Source organism: Heptranchias perlo, chromosome 34 (assembly GCF_035084215.1).
Source record: "Heptranchias perlo isolate sHepPer1 chromosome 34, sHepPer1.hap1, whole genome shotgun sequence".
NCBI lineage: Eukaryota > Metazoa > Chordata > Chondrichthyes > Hexanchiformes > Hexanchidae > Heptranchias > Heptranchias perlo.
Genome location: NC_090358.1, coordinates 874,651 through 893,392, shown reverse-complemented (window position 1 = coordinate 893,392; position 18,742 = coordinate 874,651). Strand labels below are relative to the sequence as shown.

Sequence of the window (18,742 nt, the reverse complement as noted above, 5' to 3'; positions counted from 1 at the left end):
TTTTCTCATCATCTCAAAGTAGGATTTCCACTGTAGACCTGGCAGCAAGAGCCCTCTGCAGCCCAGCCGAGTATACAGAACACCAAGACTACTTTTATTTCAAAAATCTTTTATTAGATTAAATGATGTACAAAATTTATGCAGCATTATCCCACTAACTCTTGGCTTTTACCATCCAACCTATGTAAAACCACCATCTTACTTTATTACAAGTTGTGTTCGTGCCTTAGGAACAGTATCTATAAGATACATTAGATTAAAAATTATACAGCTCTTCATATAAACACCCTTGTTTTAAAAATGACAATAGTACCTCTTTTTGTAACATAGAAAAGATGCCTTCACACCACCATTTACATAAATATTTTAAGGTAGACACAAGGCTTTATTGTGATGACATTTTCAACCGATTTGGGTCTCATTATTTATTTGCATAAAGATAGATTGCAATCTGCCCATTACCATATTTACAAGGATTTCAATACTTTTTCTTTTAAATTCAATCTGCATGTACCACAAATACTAGCATTTCACCAAAGTGTCTACACAATTGAAATTCATTAAAATCAGGCCACCAGCACATCCTTTCCACTGTGCTGGCTAGACAATCATCCGAGATTTTTATTATATTATTTTTATTGATAGGCCTATTAAAACCTGTCAGATTTTGTCAGACAAAACACTACATCATCACATTTTATGGAGTATTTTTCTGCAAGGTAACTCTTGGTTTGAATAAATATTATTTGCACCTCAGTACAGTTGAGTTTGTACCAGTTTACATGGCTTTACTTAATAAATTGATAAAAAATGGTTTAAAATGTATGTTTTGTAAAGACTTAAAATTGGACATTTAACTTTGCTTAAAATCTTGACATTGTTCCAATTAAGTTTGTTTTCCATAGATTGCACCTGCTGATTGTACCTTTTTTCTTCTGCTACCCGATCACGTGTCATTGACATTTTAAGGATTTGCTGCTTGTGTCATTCCTGCAATTCTCAACAGGCCAAGACACAAGTACAAAATAGTCTGTTACATTTAGATTGTACGCCAGTGCATTACACGAGACTAGATATGTCACAGCATCCTTTACCCCTTCATTTCAATGCTCCATCCAAGGTTAGATTTTGGTAGTCGCATCCACAGAACTCCTTGTGATCCCTCAGATCCAGCAACAGAGGCGACTTCAGGCAATTTCAAGTATCTGGCTTGAGGAAACTCTCCCTGTACCATTCTCAGTGCCTAAATCATCAAGCGTATAGAGTTTCTTTTTAATACATCTTTGGTACCACTGCCGGACTGGATTGCAACTTCTACATCATCTTGAGACAGTGTCACTTTGTCTGGTGTGTAATCATTTCGCTTGATATCTAAAGTCAAGCAGAGAAAGGAAGATTTAGTTACATTCTCACTAAATGCTGGACTTTAGGAAAGAATGGGGAAGGTTGAAGAGATTTTTAAAAAATGCAAGCTTAAAAAAAAGCATCACTAAGGTAAATAAAACGGATCCTCCCTGTCTTTTTTGTGAGTGTTAAACGATTCAAAGAGGAGGGAGATCTGGTATTGGCCTGGCCAACCCTCCTCCTTACACTAACATCCACCAAAAGCAGATTAAACTAGTCATTCATTTCATTGCTAATTGTAAAACAGCTACTGTGTTTGTTGACAAGTCACTGTTCTGGAAGGTAATTCATTGTATGCGAAGCACCTGGCGATGTTTCTGACGTGTGATGGGCAAAATATAAATTGGAGCAACAGTCACCCTCAGCTGGTTTGACGACGTGGGTGGGGAGGAGAGGGGTGGGGAGGAGAGGGGGGGGGTGGGGAGGAGAGGGGGGGAGGGGGGTGGAGAGGGGGGGAGGGGGAGGGGAGTGTGGGGAGGAGGGGAGTGGGGGGAGGAGGGGGAGGGGAGTGTGGGGAGGAGGAGGAGGGGGAGGGGTTGGGAGGGAGAGAGGGAAGGGAAAGGGGGGGGGGGGAAATGTGGGGGGGAGGGGAGGAGAGGGAGGGGAGGAGGGGAGGGGGAGGGGGAGGAGATCGATCTTCAAGCCGTGTCCAATCTTTTCTCCTTGGGATGTTTTCTACATTAAAGATACAAGATAAATGCAAGTCATTGCTTTTGTTGTGTAAAGTTTTTAATGGCCCTCTAGGTAAATACATTGCGGTATTCAGATTCATCCAGAATCAGAATCTTCCAGATTCACTCCATGGTCTTTAGCTGGGATGCGGCTAATTCAGCAAAGGGCCATTCGACAGACTACAGTATTTGTAAGGTTAGGGAAGGGAAAAAAAAATCAGAGCTCCTGTTTCACTCAAATACCTGCTGCTGGAAACGTACACGAGGATGTTGCATGTGACCAAATAACCCAAGTCATTATCTGTCTCACCAAGGAGAGTGGATCTTGGGTGAGGTGTCAGGGTCACTAACAACACTTGTGAAATTATTACCCAGCATTGGGTCACTGCCTGAGGGGCGAACAAGAAAAACACCAGTAAAATCTTACCAGGAAGTTTTAGTCTCCCACAGCATGAATTACAACGGTGTTTAGTCCGAAAATTTTTAACTGCATCTTCTCCCAAATTAGCAGGTCCAAACACCATATCATGCGACCTAAAAAAGAAATACCATAAATACACCTGGACACAGCGGTCAACTTAGAGATTGTTCCACCCGATGTAGCTTCAAAAGTCCATCTGCAGACTCTTAACAAGAAATCTCAACTATATTTCATACTATGGCTTTTCCCAAGTGCCAAATATTCAGCCTCAGCTCGATCATTCTCTAAGGAAGCACACCGAAGAGCGATTCCCCCCACCTGTCTCCTACTGTACCACAAGACATTCAGGTTCACAAGACACTAAAAGCAGCACCTCAAGGCCATAAAAAGGCTAAAGTAATACCAAGTTTTATGGCAGCAGGTATAGATTATAAATGTTGAATCTATGGAAAATCTTAGTAAGGCCACAGTTGGAGTGCTAGAAGCACACAGTTTTGGGCTCCACACTATTGGAAGGATGTTGAGGCAACAGAGAAGGTGTGCTGCAGATTCACTAGGATGCTGTCTGGTATGAGGAAATACAAATATGAAGACTTCAAAAATTTGGGTTGTTTTCATTAGTACAAAGCAGATTATGGGGCAATTTGATAAAGGTGTTTAAAATTATGAAGGGATAGGACAGAATAATAAAGAACGAACTTGTATTTTATAGTACCTTTAACGGCCTCGGGACAACTCAAAGCACTTCACAGCCAATTATGTACTTTTGAAATGTAGTCAATGTTGTAATGTAGGGAAACGCAACAAACAATTTTTGCACAGCAAGGTCCTACAAACAGCAATGAGATAAATGACTAGATAGTCTGTTTTAGTGATATTAGTTGAGGGCTAAAAGTTGGCCAGGACACCGGGAAGAACTCCCCTGCTCTTCTTCAAAAAGTGCATGGGATCTTTTACGTCCAACTTAAGGGGCAGACTTGGTTTAACATCTGATCTGAAAAACTGCATCTCTGACAGTGCAGCACTCCCTCAGTACTGCATTGGAGTGTCAGTCCAGATTACGTGCTCAAGACCTGAAGTGGGACTTGAACCCACAACCTTCTGGCTCAATGAGAGAGTGCTACCAGCTGAACCAAGGTTTTTTGTAAAAATACACAGAGGGGTGTCAGGCTGTGGGATGCCCTACCAGAGTTAGTGATTGAAGAAGAGACCATGTCAACATTTAAGAACAGGTTAGATAGGTGGCTGAAGGAAAGGGGAATAAAGGGATGAGAACAGGGCGGGTATATGGAATTAAGACTGTTGCTCATGTGGAGGATAAACACCAACACGGAGTGGTTGGGCCAAACTGTCTGTTTCTGTATTGAAGTTTCTATGTAACTACAAGCATTCATAAATTGCCTCAATGTAGAAAAACATCCCAAGGATCTTCACAGAAAGCAAGGAAAACAGACGCTGAGTTAAAGCAGCTTAGGAGAGGTGACCAAAAGATTGGTCAAACAGGTGGGTTTAGAGGAGGACAGGGCGGTGGAGGCAAAGGGGTATCGGGAGGTATGGCTGCCAGCGGTGGGGCAAAGGGAAGGGTGGGGTCCTCCTCTAAACCCACCTGTTTGACCAATCTTTTGGTCACCTCTCCTAAGCTGCTTTAACTCAGCGTCTGTTTTCCTTGCTTTCTGTGAAGATCCTTGGGATGTTTTTCTACATTGAGGCAATTTATGAATGCTTGTAGTTACATAGAAACTTCAATACAGAAACAGACAGTTTGGCCCAACCACTCCGTGTTGGTGTTTATCCTCCACATGAGCAACAGTCTTAATTCCATATACCCGCCCTGTTCTCATCCCTTTATTCCCCTTTCCTTCAGCCACCTATCTAACCAACGAGAGGTTGGTATCAGAAGAGGAGATTTGGCGGGTGGGGGGGGGGGCAGTTGTAGGGCTGCAGGAGGTTACAGAGTCAGGAAAGGCAAGTTTATGAAGGATTTAAACACAAGGATAACAATTTTAAATTTGAGACTTTAGGGGACCAGGAAACATTGTAGGTCAGCAGGAATGAGGATGATGGGCAAGTAGGACCTGGTGCGGGATAGCAATCCGACAGCAGAGATTTGGATGAGCTGAAGTTTGCGGATAGAGGATGAGAGGCTGGCCAGGAGGGCACTGGAATTACTTATTCTAAGGGTCATTAAGGATTGTATGAAGGCTTCAGTAAGAGATGGGCTGAGGTGGGGGAAGAGGCAGACGATGTTAAAGGTGGAAGTAGGCAGTCTTTGTGGAAAGGATATGGGGTCAGAAACTCAGCTCGGGGTCAAACAGGTCAATGAGATTTTGAACAGTGGCCAGGGTGGGGGACAGAGTCAGAGGCGAATGTACAGAATTTGTGCGAGGACTGAACGGAGACTTTGGTCTTCCCAATGTTTAGCTGGAGAGAATTACAGTTAATCTAAGACTAGATGTCAGACAAGTAGATTGGCAGAAAAGATGTAGTGGATGGGTGGAGAGATACACCTGGGGGTGATTGGTGTACATGTGGAAGTTGACCCCCCCAGTCTGTGGACAGGGGTGGGAGCGAGGATAGATCTTTGGGAGACTAGAGGTGATACTGAGTTAGGAAGAGAAGTTATGATCAAATAGGCAAGAATGAAATCAAGCAAAGGAAGTCCTATGGAGCTGGACAAAGGAGGAGAGGTGCTGGAGGAAGGGGCGTGGTGCAGATAGTTGGAGGCTACAGAAAGGTCGAGGAGGAGGAGGCGTAATGCACCACAGACACAGAAAACATTTTGAGCCTTTGGTTAAGGTTGTTTCGGTGCTGCAAGAGGGGTAAAAAGCTGATTGGAGGGATTCAAACAGGGAGTTGTTGTAGAGACGTGCATGGATCTGGGAGGGAACATCAAGAACCCTGGAGAGGACAGGTGGTTGGAGATGGGGCAGTAATTAATGAGAACAGAGAGGTTGAGAGTGTTTTTTTTGTTAGAGTTGATAACGTCAGTTTTTGAAAGGGAAGGGGACAGTGCTTGAGGAGAGGGAACTATTTACAATATCAGCCAGCAAGGGAAGTTGGGTGATCAGCAGTTTAGTGGTAATGAGCTAAAGCGGCAGGAGGTTATCGTCTAGCTTGGAGAGGGATGTGGTACATGGGTTGAGGAACTAGAGAGATGGGGATTGAAAGCTAGAGTGGGAGAGGACTGGGAAATGTTCCATGGAACAAGGATGACATGTCTGATGTCCTTGTGGGAGCAATTCAATTTTAATTGCCACAAATAAAAAAGGGGTAGTAGGCTGATACTGTACGAAATCATAGGAAATGGTTGAAATGATGCATTAGGCAAAAGGCACACTGAAAATGTCCTCGTGGGTTAGCTGGTGTCAGATTACTCGTGGCATTTGGAGAAGAAGCAGCATTGTCATGCTGCCACGAGCCAGGAACTGCCTAAGTTAATGACCGACATTGGCTAACCATGGTTCATAATCACAATCTGTAGGTGGAGTCATATATCCAAACGGAGTTAAGACTTCAAAAGTTGACCATTCCAATAAATGCACAGCACTTTACCCAAGGGTCACAGGACTTTGTTCAGAAGCAGTAAAAAAAATGCACGAGCGCCATCAGCACATAACAAGACTTGAACTTCCATAAATGCAGTTAGTGATTTTGCATTGATCATTTCAAGAAATACTCCAATACATTTAAAAGGAGACAAAGGATGGATTGTGTCATTTACCGTAATATGCTAATGTCCCTACTTCCCACCATAAGATATTGTAAATTTAATAAAGCAGTTAAAGAACAGACCTTGTAGATCTGACATTTCAAGTTGGATATCTGAAAATACAGTGGGACCTGGCACTTAAGTGACACGAGTACTGCTTCTGATCAGGGTGCACGAGTTTCTGGAATGCATCATGTGATTCAAGGAATTACATTCTTGGGCAGTGAAAATATTGCAAACCACATAATTTAATTAATGTTACAAAATTTTTCATGCAGAAGAATAGATGCCAATTGAAGCCTGGGCTAGCACTGATCTCCTATTCCATCATAGAAGCTGCTACTTGTAACATTCCAATTGCAAGCCCAGTACAGAGACGCAGCGAGGTACAGGCATTTGCTACATATTTCAGTCCCCTTGGTCAGTCAATAAGATCACTAAGGTTCAGTACTAATAGCAATAATGTTAACTATAAAATCATGTTTAACTGACAACCTCATTACCAGCACTTAGCTGAAATTGAGGTCATCTGTTGTGCCAATTATGTACCAACTAGTCTCCCTGCTGTGAAGGATTAGAAAAGGTTACTACCAATACCAACATAGCCAATGGCCTTCAATGCAGAGCCACTGCACTGTATGCCAACTTAACATACCTAGTTGAGGAAGGAAGGTCACTTGTAATACTTACCGTTTCTCCTCAGACTTTATTACTGAGGGATCAGTCAAGTTCTCCCCAACACCTACAAAAGGAAATATACAAAATTATATGAATTACACCATCGCCTCTTTAATAATGCATCAATATAGTATCGAGACTTTGCAATCAGAGTCCCTGAACTTGCACAGAATTATCCGGATGAGAAAAGATAGTCCCTGCTTGGATTCTGCCTTTTGATGCTGATGTCCTCACACTAAGACTGCTGCAGTCTCTGGGACTACTAGCTGCCTATTTGCACACTTCTTGTATTAAAGATAGAAAGTATGAGTAAATATCAGTGCACTTGTTGGGACCAGGACATCAGGTTTTGCGTTGTTCAATGGAAGATGAGAGAAAAGGTTCTTCAGTCCAAACATAGCTTGTTCCATAGATATGCAAACTTCTAGATAGGATTCAAGCAGCTTTTGCTCTCTAACCAGCTCTTGATTTTAAGCTATGGTCCTTACTTCTTCCCAAATCAGAAATCCAATTCATGTTGAATCAAATTGATAAGATATCCATTCACTGAATTAGGCAGTTATTCTGTCAATAACTCTATAAAAGCAGCTTGGTCTTAACTCCATGTTACTAGTGCTTTTCTCAACTTTGGATGCTGGCAATTGTTCACAATTTAGTAAGAAGTTTCCAATTTCTACTTTTTAAATCACCCTTCCTATCAAAGTGTTGACGTTTGGCTGCTCCGACTCTAGTCAGTTAGAACGTACCAATGCAAATCCCAAACCTTTTCAAAGATGGAGCCATTAGGAACAAATTTAGAATGACGAATTATGTATAACATTTAAAAACAAAGAATATCAAAAGCACTCACACCTCATTCTGAATTGACACAGGGCTACCTCACTTTAACACATGGGCTGCTTGCACTCACCCTGCAAGTCCAGAACCAACAGTTCACCTCTAGTATACTCATAGGTCCAGTGACTAAAGGCAAGCATAGTCTCCTCCAGCATGTTGTTTGGACGGATCTCATCTCCACTGTTATGATTGAATTTCCGGAACTCTCCAGTCATACACTCCTCAACTGCAAACCATTGGCTCGCTGAATGGCAGTACAGAAGGAAAACTTCCAGGAACCTGCGGATAAAACATACACTCATTCAGCAAACTAATGTAGGAACCTGACTACAAAATGCTACTCTAAAATCAACTATATATAAATTCTCAGATGCAACAGGAGGAATGATTCATAATCTTGCAGCCGTTCAGTCAAACACAGTATTCAAAGTTACTTTAGTGTAAAGGGGCTGAATGATTTATGTGGTCTACACAGGGTAGACATTACAGTTTATAAACAATCATCATCATTATGCTGAGCAACAACCATACATCATAACACCATTCAGTGCCACCCTTGGTTTGCAATACTCTTATTCTAGATGGGCTTGTACATTTTCTTTACAGGAGCATTTCTGTGTCAGGAACAAAGTAATACAAAATTACTCCTCACTCCCGTCAGCTGTAGCAATCCCAGAAGGCACGTCAGTTACCTAGATCTTACTTTGGAAATAATACTTGGGTGGGAAATAGCTGGTTATTGCATTGGATCCATCAAGAAGTTGTTGCTTCTGCTGCTAGAGGCCCATGAGAAAACTACCCAGCAAGATCAGAAACCATCTATTAACACTAGTTGAAGATTCTGTTCCTGAATATCGAACTTATATGACTATTCAGTGTTGGGATCTTTTCTTTGAAGATAATTATGTACAAGGTGCCGTTTTTTATTTAACATAGGAACTTTGGTGAAAAGCTGTTTTATTTAACTCAATGTTCTACTTAGCACAAACTTAGCATGTGTTGCATAAACAGGTCGGCATAAGTGTTTATTCAGCAGGATAAATGTTACACCAAGAGTGGCTCAGTAAATCACCACTGACCAAGCTGCCTCAGTTCTGAAGGAGATTGTTACCAGACTGGGCCTGTGACATCTGGTGAGGGAACCAACCTGAGGGAATAACTTGTCTGACCTCATTCTCATCAACCTACCTATTGCAGACACTTCTGTCCATGGTAACATTGGTAGCAGTGACCACCACACAGTCCTCGTGAAGACAAAACCTTGTCTCCACAGCAACAAAATCCTCCATCATGTAGTGTGAAACTACTGTTGTGGGAGAGACTAAGGAAAGATCTAGCAGTCAAGAACTGGGCATCCATGAGGTAGGCTATCAGCAGAATTGTGTACCACCACAGTCTGGCATATCCATTACTCCTTCATCTCCATAAAGCTGGGAGAGCCAATCATAGTTCAATGGGGAGTGTAGTAAAGCATTCTAGAAGCAGTACCAGGCATACCTTAGAATAAAGAACCAACACAGTGAAGCTGCACATTATCAGAGCTAAGCAGTCCTGCAACCAATGGATCAAAGCAAAGCTTTTAGCTCTACCACATCCAATTGAGAACAGTTGAGCAACTAGTGGGAGCAGAAGGCCCATGAACATCCCCATCCTCAACCATGGCAGTGCAAGAGACAAGGCTTAAGCGTTTGCAAGCATTTTCAGCCAAAAGTGCAGAGTGGATGATCCTATTCAAGGTAGCCACCATCATAGATGCCAATGTGCAGCCAATTTGGTTTATTCCTCATGGTATTAAGAAGCGACTGAATACACTTGACACAGCAAAGTCTATGGCTCTGCTCACATTTGGTTGTAGTGTTGAAGAACTGCATACCAGAACTAGCCAGTTCCCTAGCCAAACTGCTCCAGTGCAGCTGTGACACTGGCACCTACTTGACGTGGAAAATTGCCCAGGTATGTGCTGTCCACAAAAACCAGGATATCTCTAACCCGACCAATTACCAGACCATCAGCCTCCTCCCATTCATCAGCAAGGTGATGGAAGAAATCAACAGAGCCATCACCATGCTCAGTTCAGGTTCCACCAGAATCACTCACTTCAACACAGCCTTGATCCAGATATGGATGCAAGAGCTAAATGCCAGAGGAGAAGGGAGAGTAGCTGCTCCAGCCGTCAAGGCAGCATTCGAGGCAGAGCTGGGTGCCATGTGGAACCCGATGTGGTGTTTTCGGATGATGTCGCTGAGGGGCAGCATGTAGATGAGAAATAGGAGGGAGCCAAAGATAGATCCTTTGGGGACTCCAGAGGTGACCGTGTGCGAGTGGGAAGAGAACCTATTGCAGAAGATTTTCTGGCTATGACTGGATACGTAAGAGTGGAACCAAGCAAGGGCAGTCCCATTCAGCTGGACAATGGAGGAGAGGCGATGGGAGGAGAATGGTGTGGGTCAATTGTGTCAAAGGCTGCAGACAGGTCGAGAAGGATAAAGGAGGGGCAGTGCATCATGGTCAGAGTCAGAGGATGTCATTTATGACTTTGATTAAACCTCCAAGATAAAGTTCTGAGATTTTTTCCATGATCCTCAAAAATAATCAAATAAAACTCCAGGACCTCAATCCAATCTTATAATTCACACCATTCAATGTCAACAAGCTACATTGCACAGATAACAAATACATGATCTAAGCAGAAGTCGATATGGATGAGAAGGGACAGTGCATCACAGTCACAGTCAACAACAACTTCCATTATTATAGAACCCTTAAATGAAAGGGAAATCGTGTTTGACAAATTTAATAGAGTTTTTTGAGGATGTAACTAGCAGGGTACATAAAGGGAACCAGTGGATGTAGTACATTTGGATTTTCAAAAGGCATGCGATAATGCCACATAAAAGGATGTTACACATTTAAGGGCTCATGGGGTTGGGGGTAATATATTAGCATGGATAGAGGATTGGTTAGGACAGAAAACAGAGTAGGGATATACGGGTCATTCTCAGGTTGGCAGGCTGTAACCAGTGGGGTGCCGCAAGGATCGGTGTTTGGGCCTCAGCTATTTACAATCTATATTAATGACTTAGATGAAGGGACCCAGTGTAATGTATCCAATTCAAGTTTGCTGACGCTACAAAGCTAGGTGGGAAAGTAAGCTGTGAGGAGGACACAGAGTCCGCGCAAAGGGATATAGACAGATTAAGTGAGTGGGCAAGAAGGTGGCAGATGGAGTATAATGTGGGGAAATGTGAGGTTATTCACTTTGGTAGGAAGAATAGAAAAATAGAATATTTTTTAAATGGTGAGAAACTATGAAATGTTGGTGTTCAGAGAGATTTGGTTGTCCTCATACAAGAAACACAAAAAAGTTAGTATGTAGGTGCAGCAAGCAATTAGGAAAGCAAATGGCATGTTGGCCTTTATTGCAAGGGGGTTAGAGTACAAGAGTAAGGAAGTCTTACTACAGTTGTACAGGGCTTTAGTGAGACCTCACCTAGAGTACTGCATACAGTTTTGGTCTCCTTATCTAAAGATATACTTGCCTTAGAGGCAGTGCAATGAAGGTTCACTAGATTAATTCCTGGGATGGGAGGGTTGTCCTATGAGGAGAGGTTGAGTAGAATGGGCCTATGCTCTCTGGAGTTTAAAATAATGAGAGGTGATCTCATTGAAACATAAAAGATTCTGAGGGGGCTTGACAGGGTAGACGCTGAGAGATTGTTTCCCCGGCTACAGAGTCTAGAGCTAGGGGGCATAGTCGCAGGATATGGGGTCGGCCATTCAAGACTGAGATGAGGAGGAATTTCTTCACGCAGAGGGTTGTGAATCTTTGGAATTCTCTACCCCAGAGGGCTGTGGATGCGGAGTCATTTAATATATTCAAGGCTGAGATGGATAGATTTTTGGACTCTAGGGGAATCAGGAGATATGGGGATCGGGCGGGAAAGTGGAGTTGAGGTCAAAGATCAGCCATGATCTGAATGAATGGCGGAGCAGGCTCGAGGGGCCATGTGGCCTACTCCTATTTCTTATAACGTAGTGAAATGTCCCACGGCGTCTCACAGGAACATTCCTTTGTGACTTTGATTAGGGACGTTTCAAGGACGGAAACATGATTGGAGAGCTTCTAATATGGAGTTGCGGGAAAGATGGGCATGCATTTGGGAGATGATAACACATTCAAGGACTTTGGAGAGGGATGGGAGGTTGGAGATGGGATGGTATTTTGCAAGGGCAGTGGGATTAAGGATAGAATTTTTGAGGAGGAGGGTTGATGACAGCAGATTTGAGAGGGGGATGAGAGGGAACAATTTACAATATCAGCTAGCATGGGAGCCAGGAAGGCAAGGGAAGTTGGGTGGTCAGCAGTTTGGTAGGAACAGGGTCGAAAGCACAGGAAGTGGGTCTTTTGGACTAGATAAGCTCCGAGAGGGCAAGAGGGGGACATAGGAGAGAAACTAGAGAAAGATGCAGAAAAATACCATGCCAATTAACTTTTTTATAGAAGGATAACTATCTGGAATAGAACTTGCATTGAACATTAAAGGGATAAATACAGACACAAATAATCAAATGCTCCATATATAGGATGGTTCCTGCAGCACTGGTGCTGTGGAAATACATGCGGAAAAGCTACAAGTCAGACTTGCATAGAGTACAAGGTTAAGTAGATATTGTAGAATTTTGCTGGATTATTTTCAGGTGTTTGGGAGGAACAAACAGCACAACCTTCTTGCTGTAGGAGATGATCAACGATAGGGCAGATTGTCCATGATCTGCGGAAGGAGTGGGCTTTATAAGACAAATTACCATTCTTCATTACATGGTTTCTAATATTCCTAAAATAGCTTTGATTGTCAGTTGATGACTTGAGCAACACATACTTTTCAGGCACTCTCATTTCTTTTTTGGATCATTCCCTAGTGGGTAGATGGTTGGGCCTGGTCTCAGGCCTCTGCCAATAGCACTTGACTATATGTTAGGAGAAGTAACCTAAGGAGAAAGTCCTGCTGAATTTTGATCCTGGTAGGGAAGGTGCTTGCTCAAACACAGCAGCACTTCATGACAGCACAGGCGAGACAGGCAATTAACCATTTGGAAGGTGCTTTACTTAATCACATGGAAAATAAAGAAATGCGAACCAAGGGAGTGGTGAAAGAAATGAAGAAAAACTGCAAGGGTTCATTTAATTTGGGAATCAAGATTAGGCTTGTATATTTTCAGATTGAATTGTACTTATTAAAACATCACATTTCAGCTATTCAAGTTCACTCTACAACAACAGTCGCTGGCCTGTAGCACTACACACTGGTAATCAATACCAAATGTAGTCTTAAGGTGAAACAGGGGATAATTGGACCAGAGTGCACAGACATTATAGACTCTCTATTTTAAAGTCACATATTCGGTCCTTATCTTTGTATTTTCATTATAAATTCCACATTTATAATGGAAACTACTTATGTAAACTTGTCACGCTGTAATTACACACTCCCAACAGCATTGGCGCTGCACTACTCTACTAGGGAGAGGACAGAATAACAGCTTGACAAATTTTACATAGGCTTTTTCCATTAGAAATTTGGATATAGGAATTTATAACAGAAAAAGTTGGCAGGAAGTGCATACAGGCACAAGATTTAGAATATATTATAGACTGTGACTCAATTATTTCTCCTCACCTTGGAGAATATGGAATGGTCTTTGGTTTCATTTCGTTAAAGGCAAAGGCAAGCTTCTGTGCAGCCCTCTGCTGCTGAATCTCCTGGGAACAAGAGACTGGTTAGCAACACGTACAGTAAAATCTAAAACACAACAGAGCATCTATTAAAAGCTGAAATACACTGGAGCATTCCAGTAGATCAGTAGTACTCACTGACTCAAATACTAAGCTTTGGTAGTTAAGAACCTATATTCCCAGAACAAACTTATGTATTAATGTTCACTTTCTTAGCCAGACAGATGACCAATAATTAAATGATTCTAAAATCTAATTAAGTAACAAATCCCATGAAGAAGCACAAGTATTTTCCTCAAGGCAAAAACATATTGAAGTGAAAATTCAAAGCAATCTGCAGACCTTTTGGTTCATTTAACATCAGCACAAAATAAGCCAGGACCTCTAACTAATCTCAAGTGATTCATTTTCAGTTATTAAGCAGCTAAATTTGTAGTGCTACACCTGACATTCCACTGAATGGTTTAATTCCCAGTAAAAATGAACAAAAAATTGCATTTTAAGACTGAGCAGTAACTATACAGAATTACTGCTCTGTTTCTGCTAAACAACCTTAAAAGTACAATCCCACCAGTGGACTTTGAAAGAATTAGTTTATTTTTTAATTGAAATTTAACAACATCAGTGCAAGACTTTACTACATCAACAGTTTCTTATTTAAATATAGCATGAAGTGCTCTTATTCCTCCAGAAGTTAGTGTATTATCTTTGATTATAATGCATTTTTATTTGGCAGTGTGTTGTGATGGTTTCCACTGTTAACAATTCTACAGCCATTGATACTAGTAGAGGCCGTATTTATTGCTTCCGAAGGACAAATTTGTAATCGACATCATCAGTAAAGACAGCAGCAGATTTGCATCCCAAACACGGTGCAGCAGGCCTGAAATGGTCTCAGTGGCTTGTTACACTGTCGAGTCTGCTGCTAACTCAGGCTGTTCCGACCAGTCTCCACTTCCTTTTGTAGACAGCGTTATTTCATCATCCATTGCAGGTAACATTGCACTAGGCTACTTTGCATTTAACACTTACACTGCCAACAGCTCTCGGGAAATTCGAGGTCTCAGGGGGAAGGGGTGATAACCTTTTTCTTGTGATGTTTTCAGCTTATACTGGCACATAGCATTATTACAGTAATAAAGCGTCTCAGCAGTAACTTTATTACTATATTAACCCTATGCAAGAAAAATATTATTTTAAATAAAACCATGAATCATTTCTGCTAAACATCCTCCTTTCCCACCAATGGTTCAGGTAAACAGCCAAGAATCACTGACTCACTTTGAAGCTGCCATTATAAGGGTTCTGTTTGAAGCACAGAGCCTCGGGAAGGAAGAGAGAGAGAGAGTGTGTGTGTGTGTGTGTGTGTGTGTGTGTGTGTGTGTGTGTGGCCTTTTCTACATAAAAATGAGTGAGTATTTCTTATCGTGATCTGATTATGTGCATAGTGGTCAAGTGTATTTTAACAATTTTTTGCGTTATGGTGCTTGTGCTTGTCAGACCTGACTGCACTCTGTTTAAAAGTATCAATTAGACAAAAAGTGTGCAACATATTCTACGCTTAGTCATATGCGCATGGGCAGATCAGCTATAATGCTTTTTGCTTTGAATGCGACAGTGCTGAGGTTTATCAACACAATAAAAAGCTTAGAAGCAGCACTGGAGTAAAAGAACTTGCAGTTATACAGGGCCTTTCACAACCTCAGGATGTCCCAAAATGTTTCAAAATGAAGTTCTTTTTGGTGTGTAGTCATTGTTGCAATGCAAGAGAAACATGGCAGACAATGTGTACAGCAAGGTCCCACAAACAGCAATGAGATACATGACCTGACCAGATAATCTGTTTTGGTGATGTTGCTGGAGGGATAAATGATGGCCAGGATACCTAGCTCTACTTCAAATAGTGTCATAGGAACTTTTATGTCCATCTGAGGGGGCAGACGGGGAAGCGGTTTAATGTCTCATCCGAAAGACGGCACCTCCAGCAGTGCTGCACTGGAGTGTCAGTCTAGACTGTGTGCTCAGGTCTCTGGAATGGAGCTTGAAAGCATAGGGCTACCGATGAGCCATGGGTCACACTTATAGTAGATCTCATCAAGAAATTGATGGCAGCCTGGTTGATCTGAGGATCTAGATACCTCAAACCTCACATTAATATGCACCAGTGTCAGCAGCCACAGCATAGAATGCCATGGTTTTGGCATTAATACCCATAGCTTGTCCACAAAAAGCAGGACAAATCCAATCCAGCCAATTACTGCCCCATCAATCTACTCTCAATCAACAAAGTGGTGCGAGGTGTCTTCAACAGTGCTATCAACCTACTCACCAATAACCATTAACACCCATAACCATTACCATTAACCATTACTCACCAATAACCATTAATGCTATTAATACTCATAGCTGCTGCTGCAAACTGTATGCAAACATCTGCACATCACTCATATATTAGGAGCATCCATAGCAACAGCAGCAGCTTAGTAGTTCTATGGGCTGCCTGACAGTGATAATACCAATGCTTTAATTTGTACCAGTGTTTCATATTCCATAAAAGATTATATATTTTGGATTCTACGTAGGATACTATGCTGAACTGGATATAGCCCCAGCATTTTCCCTTAAAGGATTCTACACTAGTTGCTGCACTGCTAATTCCTTTTTAATTATTTGCATACATTGACATTTACAGTCCACAGTTGTGGTATGCTTTTCCTCTTATATACAGGTTGTGCTGTGTTTGGCAGGATCACATTTTCCTAGGATTGCTACATCTAATACTGTTTACTATGTGGTCCAATTTCTAAGTAACATCCTGAGAAATTTTGCCACAAAATCTGATGTATAACCAATATGATTATTACTATGAATACCATGTTTGATCAGATGCATGGTTAAAAAGTCTTATAAGAACATAAGAATTAGGAGCAGGAGTAGGCCATACGGCCCCTCAGGCCTGCTTCGACATTCAATCAGATCATGGCTGATCTTCGACCTCAACTCCACTTTCCCGCCCGATCCCCATATCCCTTGATTCCCCTAGAGTCCAAAAATCTATCGATCTCAGCCTTGAATATAACCAATGACTGAGCATCCACAGCCCTCTGGGGCAGAGAATTCCAAAGATTCATAACCCGCTGCATGATGAAATTCCTCATCTCAGTCTTGAATGGCTGACCCCGTATCCTGCGATTACGTCCCCTAGTTCTAGACTCTCTCGCCAGGGGAAACAATCTCTCACCATCTTCCCTGTTAAGCCCCCTCAGAATCTTGTGTTTCAAGGAGATCACCTCTCATTCTTCTAAACTCCAGAGAATATAGGCCCATTCTACTCAACCTCTCTTCATAGGACAACCCTCTCATCCCAGGAATCAATCTAGTGAACCTTCGTTGCACCACCTCTAAGGCAAGCATAACCTTCCTTAGATAAGGAGACCAAAACTGTATGCAGTACTCCAGGTGAGGTCTCACCAATGCCCTGTATAACTGTAGTAAGTCTTCCTTACTCTTGTACTCCAACCGTCTTGGAATAAAGGCCAACATGCTATTTGCCTTCCTAATTCCTTGCTGTACCTACATACTAACTTTTTGTGTTTCTTGTACGAGGACCCCCAAGTCTCTCTGAACACCAACATTTAATAGTTTCTCACCATTTAAAAGATATTCTGTTTTTCTATTCTTCCGACCAAAGTGAATAACCTCACAATTCCCCACATTATACTCCATCTGCCCACTCACTTAACCTGTCTATATCCCTTTGCAGACTCTGTCCTCCTCACAGCTTACTTTCCCACCTAGTTTTGTTTCGTCAGCAAACTTGGATACATTACACTGGGTCCCTTCATCTAAGTCACTAATTATAGATTGTAAATAGCTGAGGCCCAAGCACTGATCCTTGCAGCACCCCACTAGTTACAGCCTGCCAACCCGAGAATGATCTGCTTATCCCTACTAGAATCATAGAAGTTTACAACATGGAAACAGGCCCTTCGGCCCAATATGTCCATGTCGCCCAGTTTATACCACTAAGCTAGTCCCAATTGCCTGCACTTGGCCCATATCCCTCTATACCCATCTAACCCATGTAACTGTCCAAATGCTTTTTAAAAGACAAAATTGTACCCGCCTCTACGACTGCCTCTGGCAGCTCGTTCCAGACACTCACCACCCTTTGAGTGAAAAAATTGCCCCTCTGGACCCTTTTGTTTCTCTCCCCTCTCACCTTAAATCTATGCCCCCTCGTTATAGACACCCCTACCTTTAGGAAAAGATTTTGACTATCGACCTTATCTATGCCCCTCATTATTTTATAGACTTCTATAAGATCACCCCGAAACCGCCTACTCTCCAGGGAAAAAAGTCTCAGCCTATCCAACCTCTCCCTATAAGTCAAACCATCAAGTCCCGGTAGCATCCTAGTAAATCTTTTCTGCACTCTTTCTAGTTTAATAATATCCTTTCTATAATAGGGTGACCAGAACTGTACACAGTGCAGTACTGTTTTCTGTCCTTTAACCAATCCTCTATGCATGCTAATATATTACCCCCAACCCCATGAGCCCTTACCTTGTGTAACAACCTTTTATGTGGCACCTTATCGAATGCCTTTTGAAAATTCAAATATACGACATCCACTGGTTTCCCAGTTATCTACCCTGCCAGTTACATCCTCAAAAAAGCTCTAATAAATTTGTCAAACACGATTTCCCTTTCATAAAACCATGTTGACTCTGCCTAATCATATTATGATTTTCTAAGTGCCCTGTTACCACTTCCTTAATAATGGATTCCAGCATTTTCTCGACGACTGATGTCAGACTAACTAGTTTCCTGTTTTCTCTCTCCCTCCCTTCCTGAATAGCGGGGTAACATTTGCTACTTTCCAATCCACTGGGACTGTTCCAGAATCAAGAGAATTTTGGACAACCAATGCATCCACTATCTCTGCAGCCACCTCTTTTAGAACCCTCAGATGTAGGCCATCAGGTCCAGGGGATTTGTCGGCTTTTAGTCCCATTAGTTTGTCCAGTACTTTTTCTCTAGTGATATTAATTGTTTTAAGTTCCTCACTCTCGTTTACCCCTTGGTTTCCCATTATTTTTGGTATGCTTTTTGTGTCTTCCACTGTGAAGACAGATACAAAATATTTGTTTAACGCATTGGCCATTTCCTGATTCCCCATTATAGTTTCTCCTGTCTCAGCCTCTAAGGGACCAACGTTTACTTTTGCTACTCTCTTCTTTTTTACATACTTGTAGAAGCTCTTATAATCCGTTTTTATATTTCTT

The 18,742-nt window shown here is 42.0% G+C and overlaps 1 protein-coding gene across 2 annotated transcripts in view; it reads right to left on the bottom strand.

Moving 5' to 3' along the window:
* Positions 1 to 92: 92 nt before the first annotated feature.
* The window catches only part of trpm7 (transient receptor potential cation channel, subfamily M, member 7), a 146,499-nt gene continuing 127,849 nt past the window's right edge, over positions 93 to 18,742 (bottom strand). For both annotated transcript variants that reach the window (XM_067971209.1, XM_067971210.1), the window contains 5 exons: positions 13,399 to 13,481; positions 7,794 to 7,999; positions 6,896 to 6,947; positions 2,503 to 2,609; positions 93 to 1,371 (listed from right to left, as the gene is read on the bottom strand). In XM_067971209.1, the coding sequence (XP_067827310.1) occupies positions 1,244 to 1,371; positions 2,503 to 2,609; positions 6,896 to 6,947; positions 7,794 to 7,999; positions 13,399 to 13,481 (576 nt within the window). In that variant the 3' untranslated portion in view covers positions 93 to 1,243. The remainder of the gene's footprint in view (positions 1,372 to 2,502; positions 2,610 to 6,895; positions 6,948 to 7,793; positions 8,000 to 13,398; positions 13,482 to 18,742) is intronic.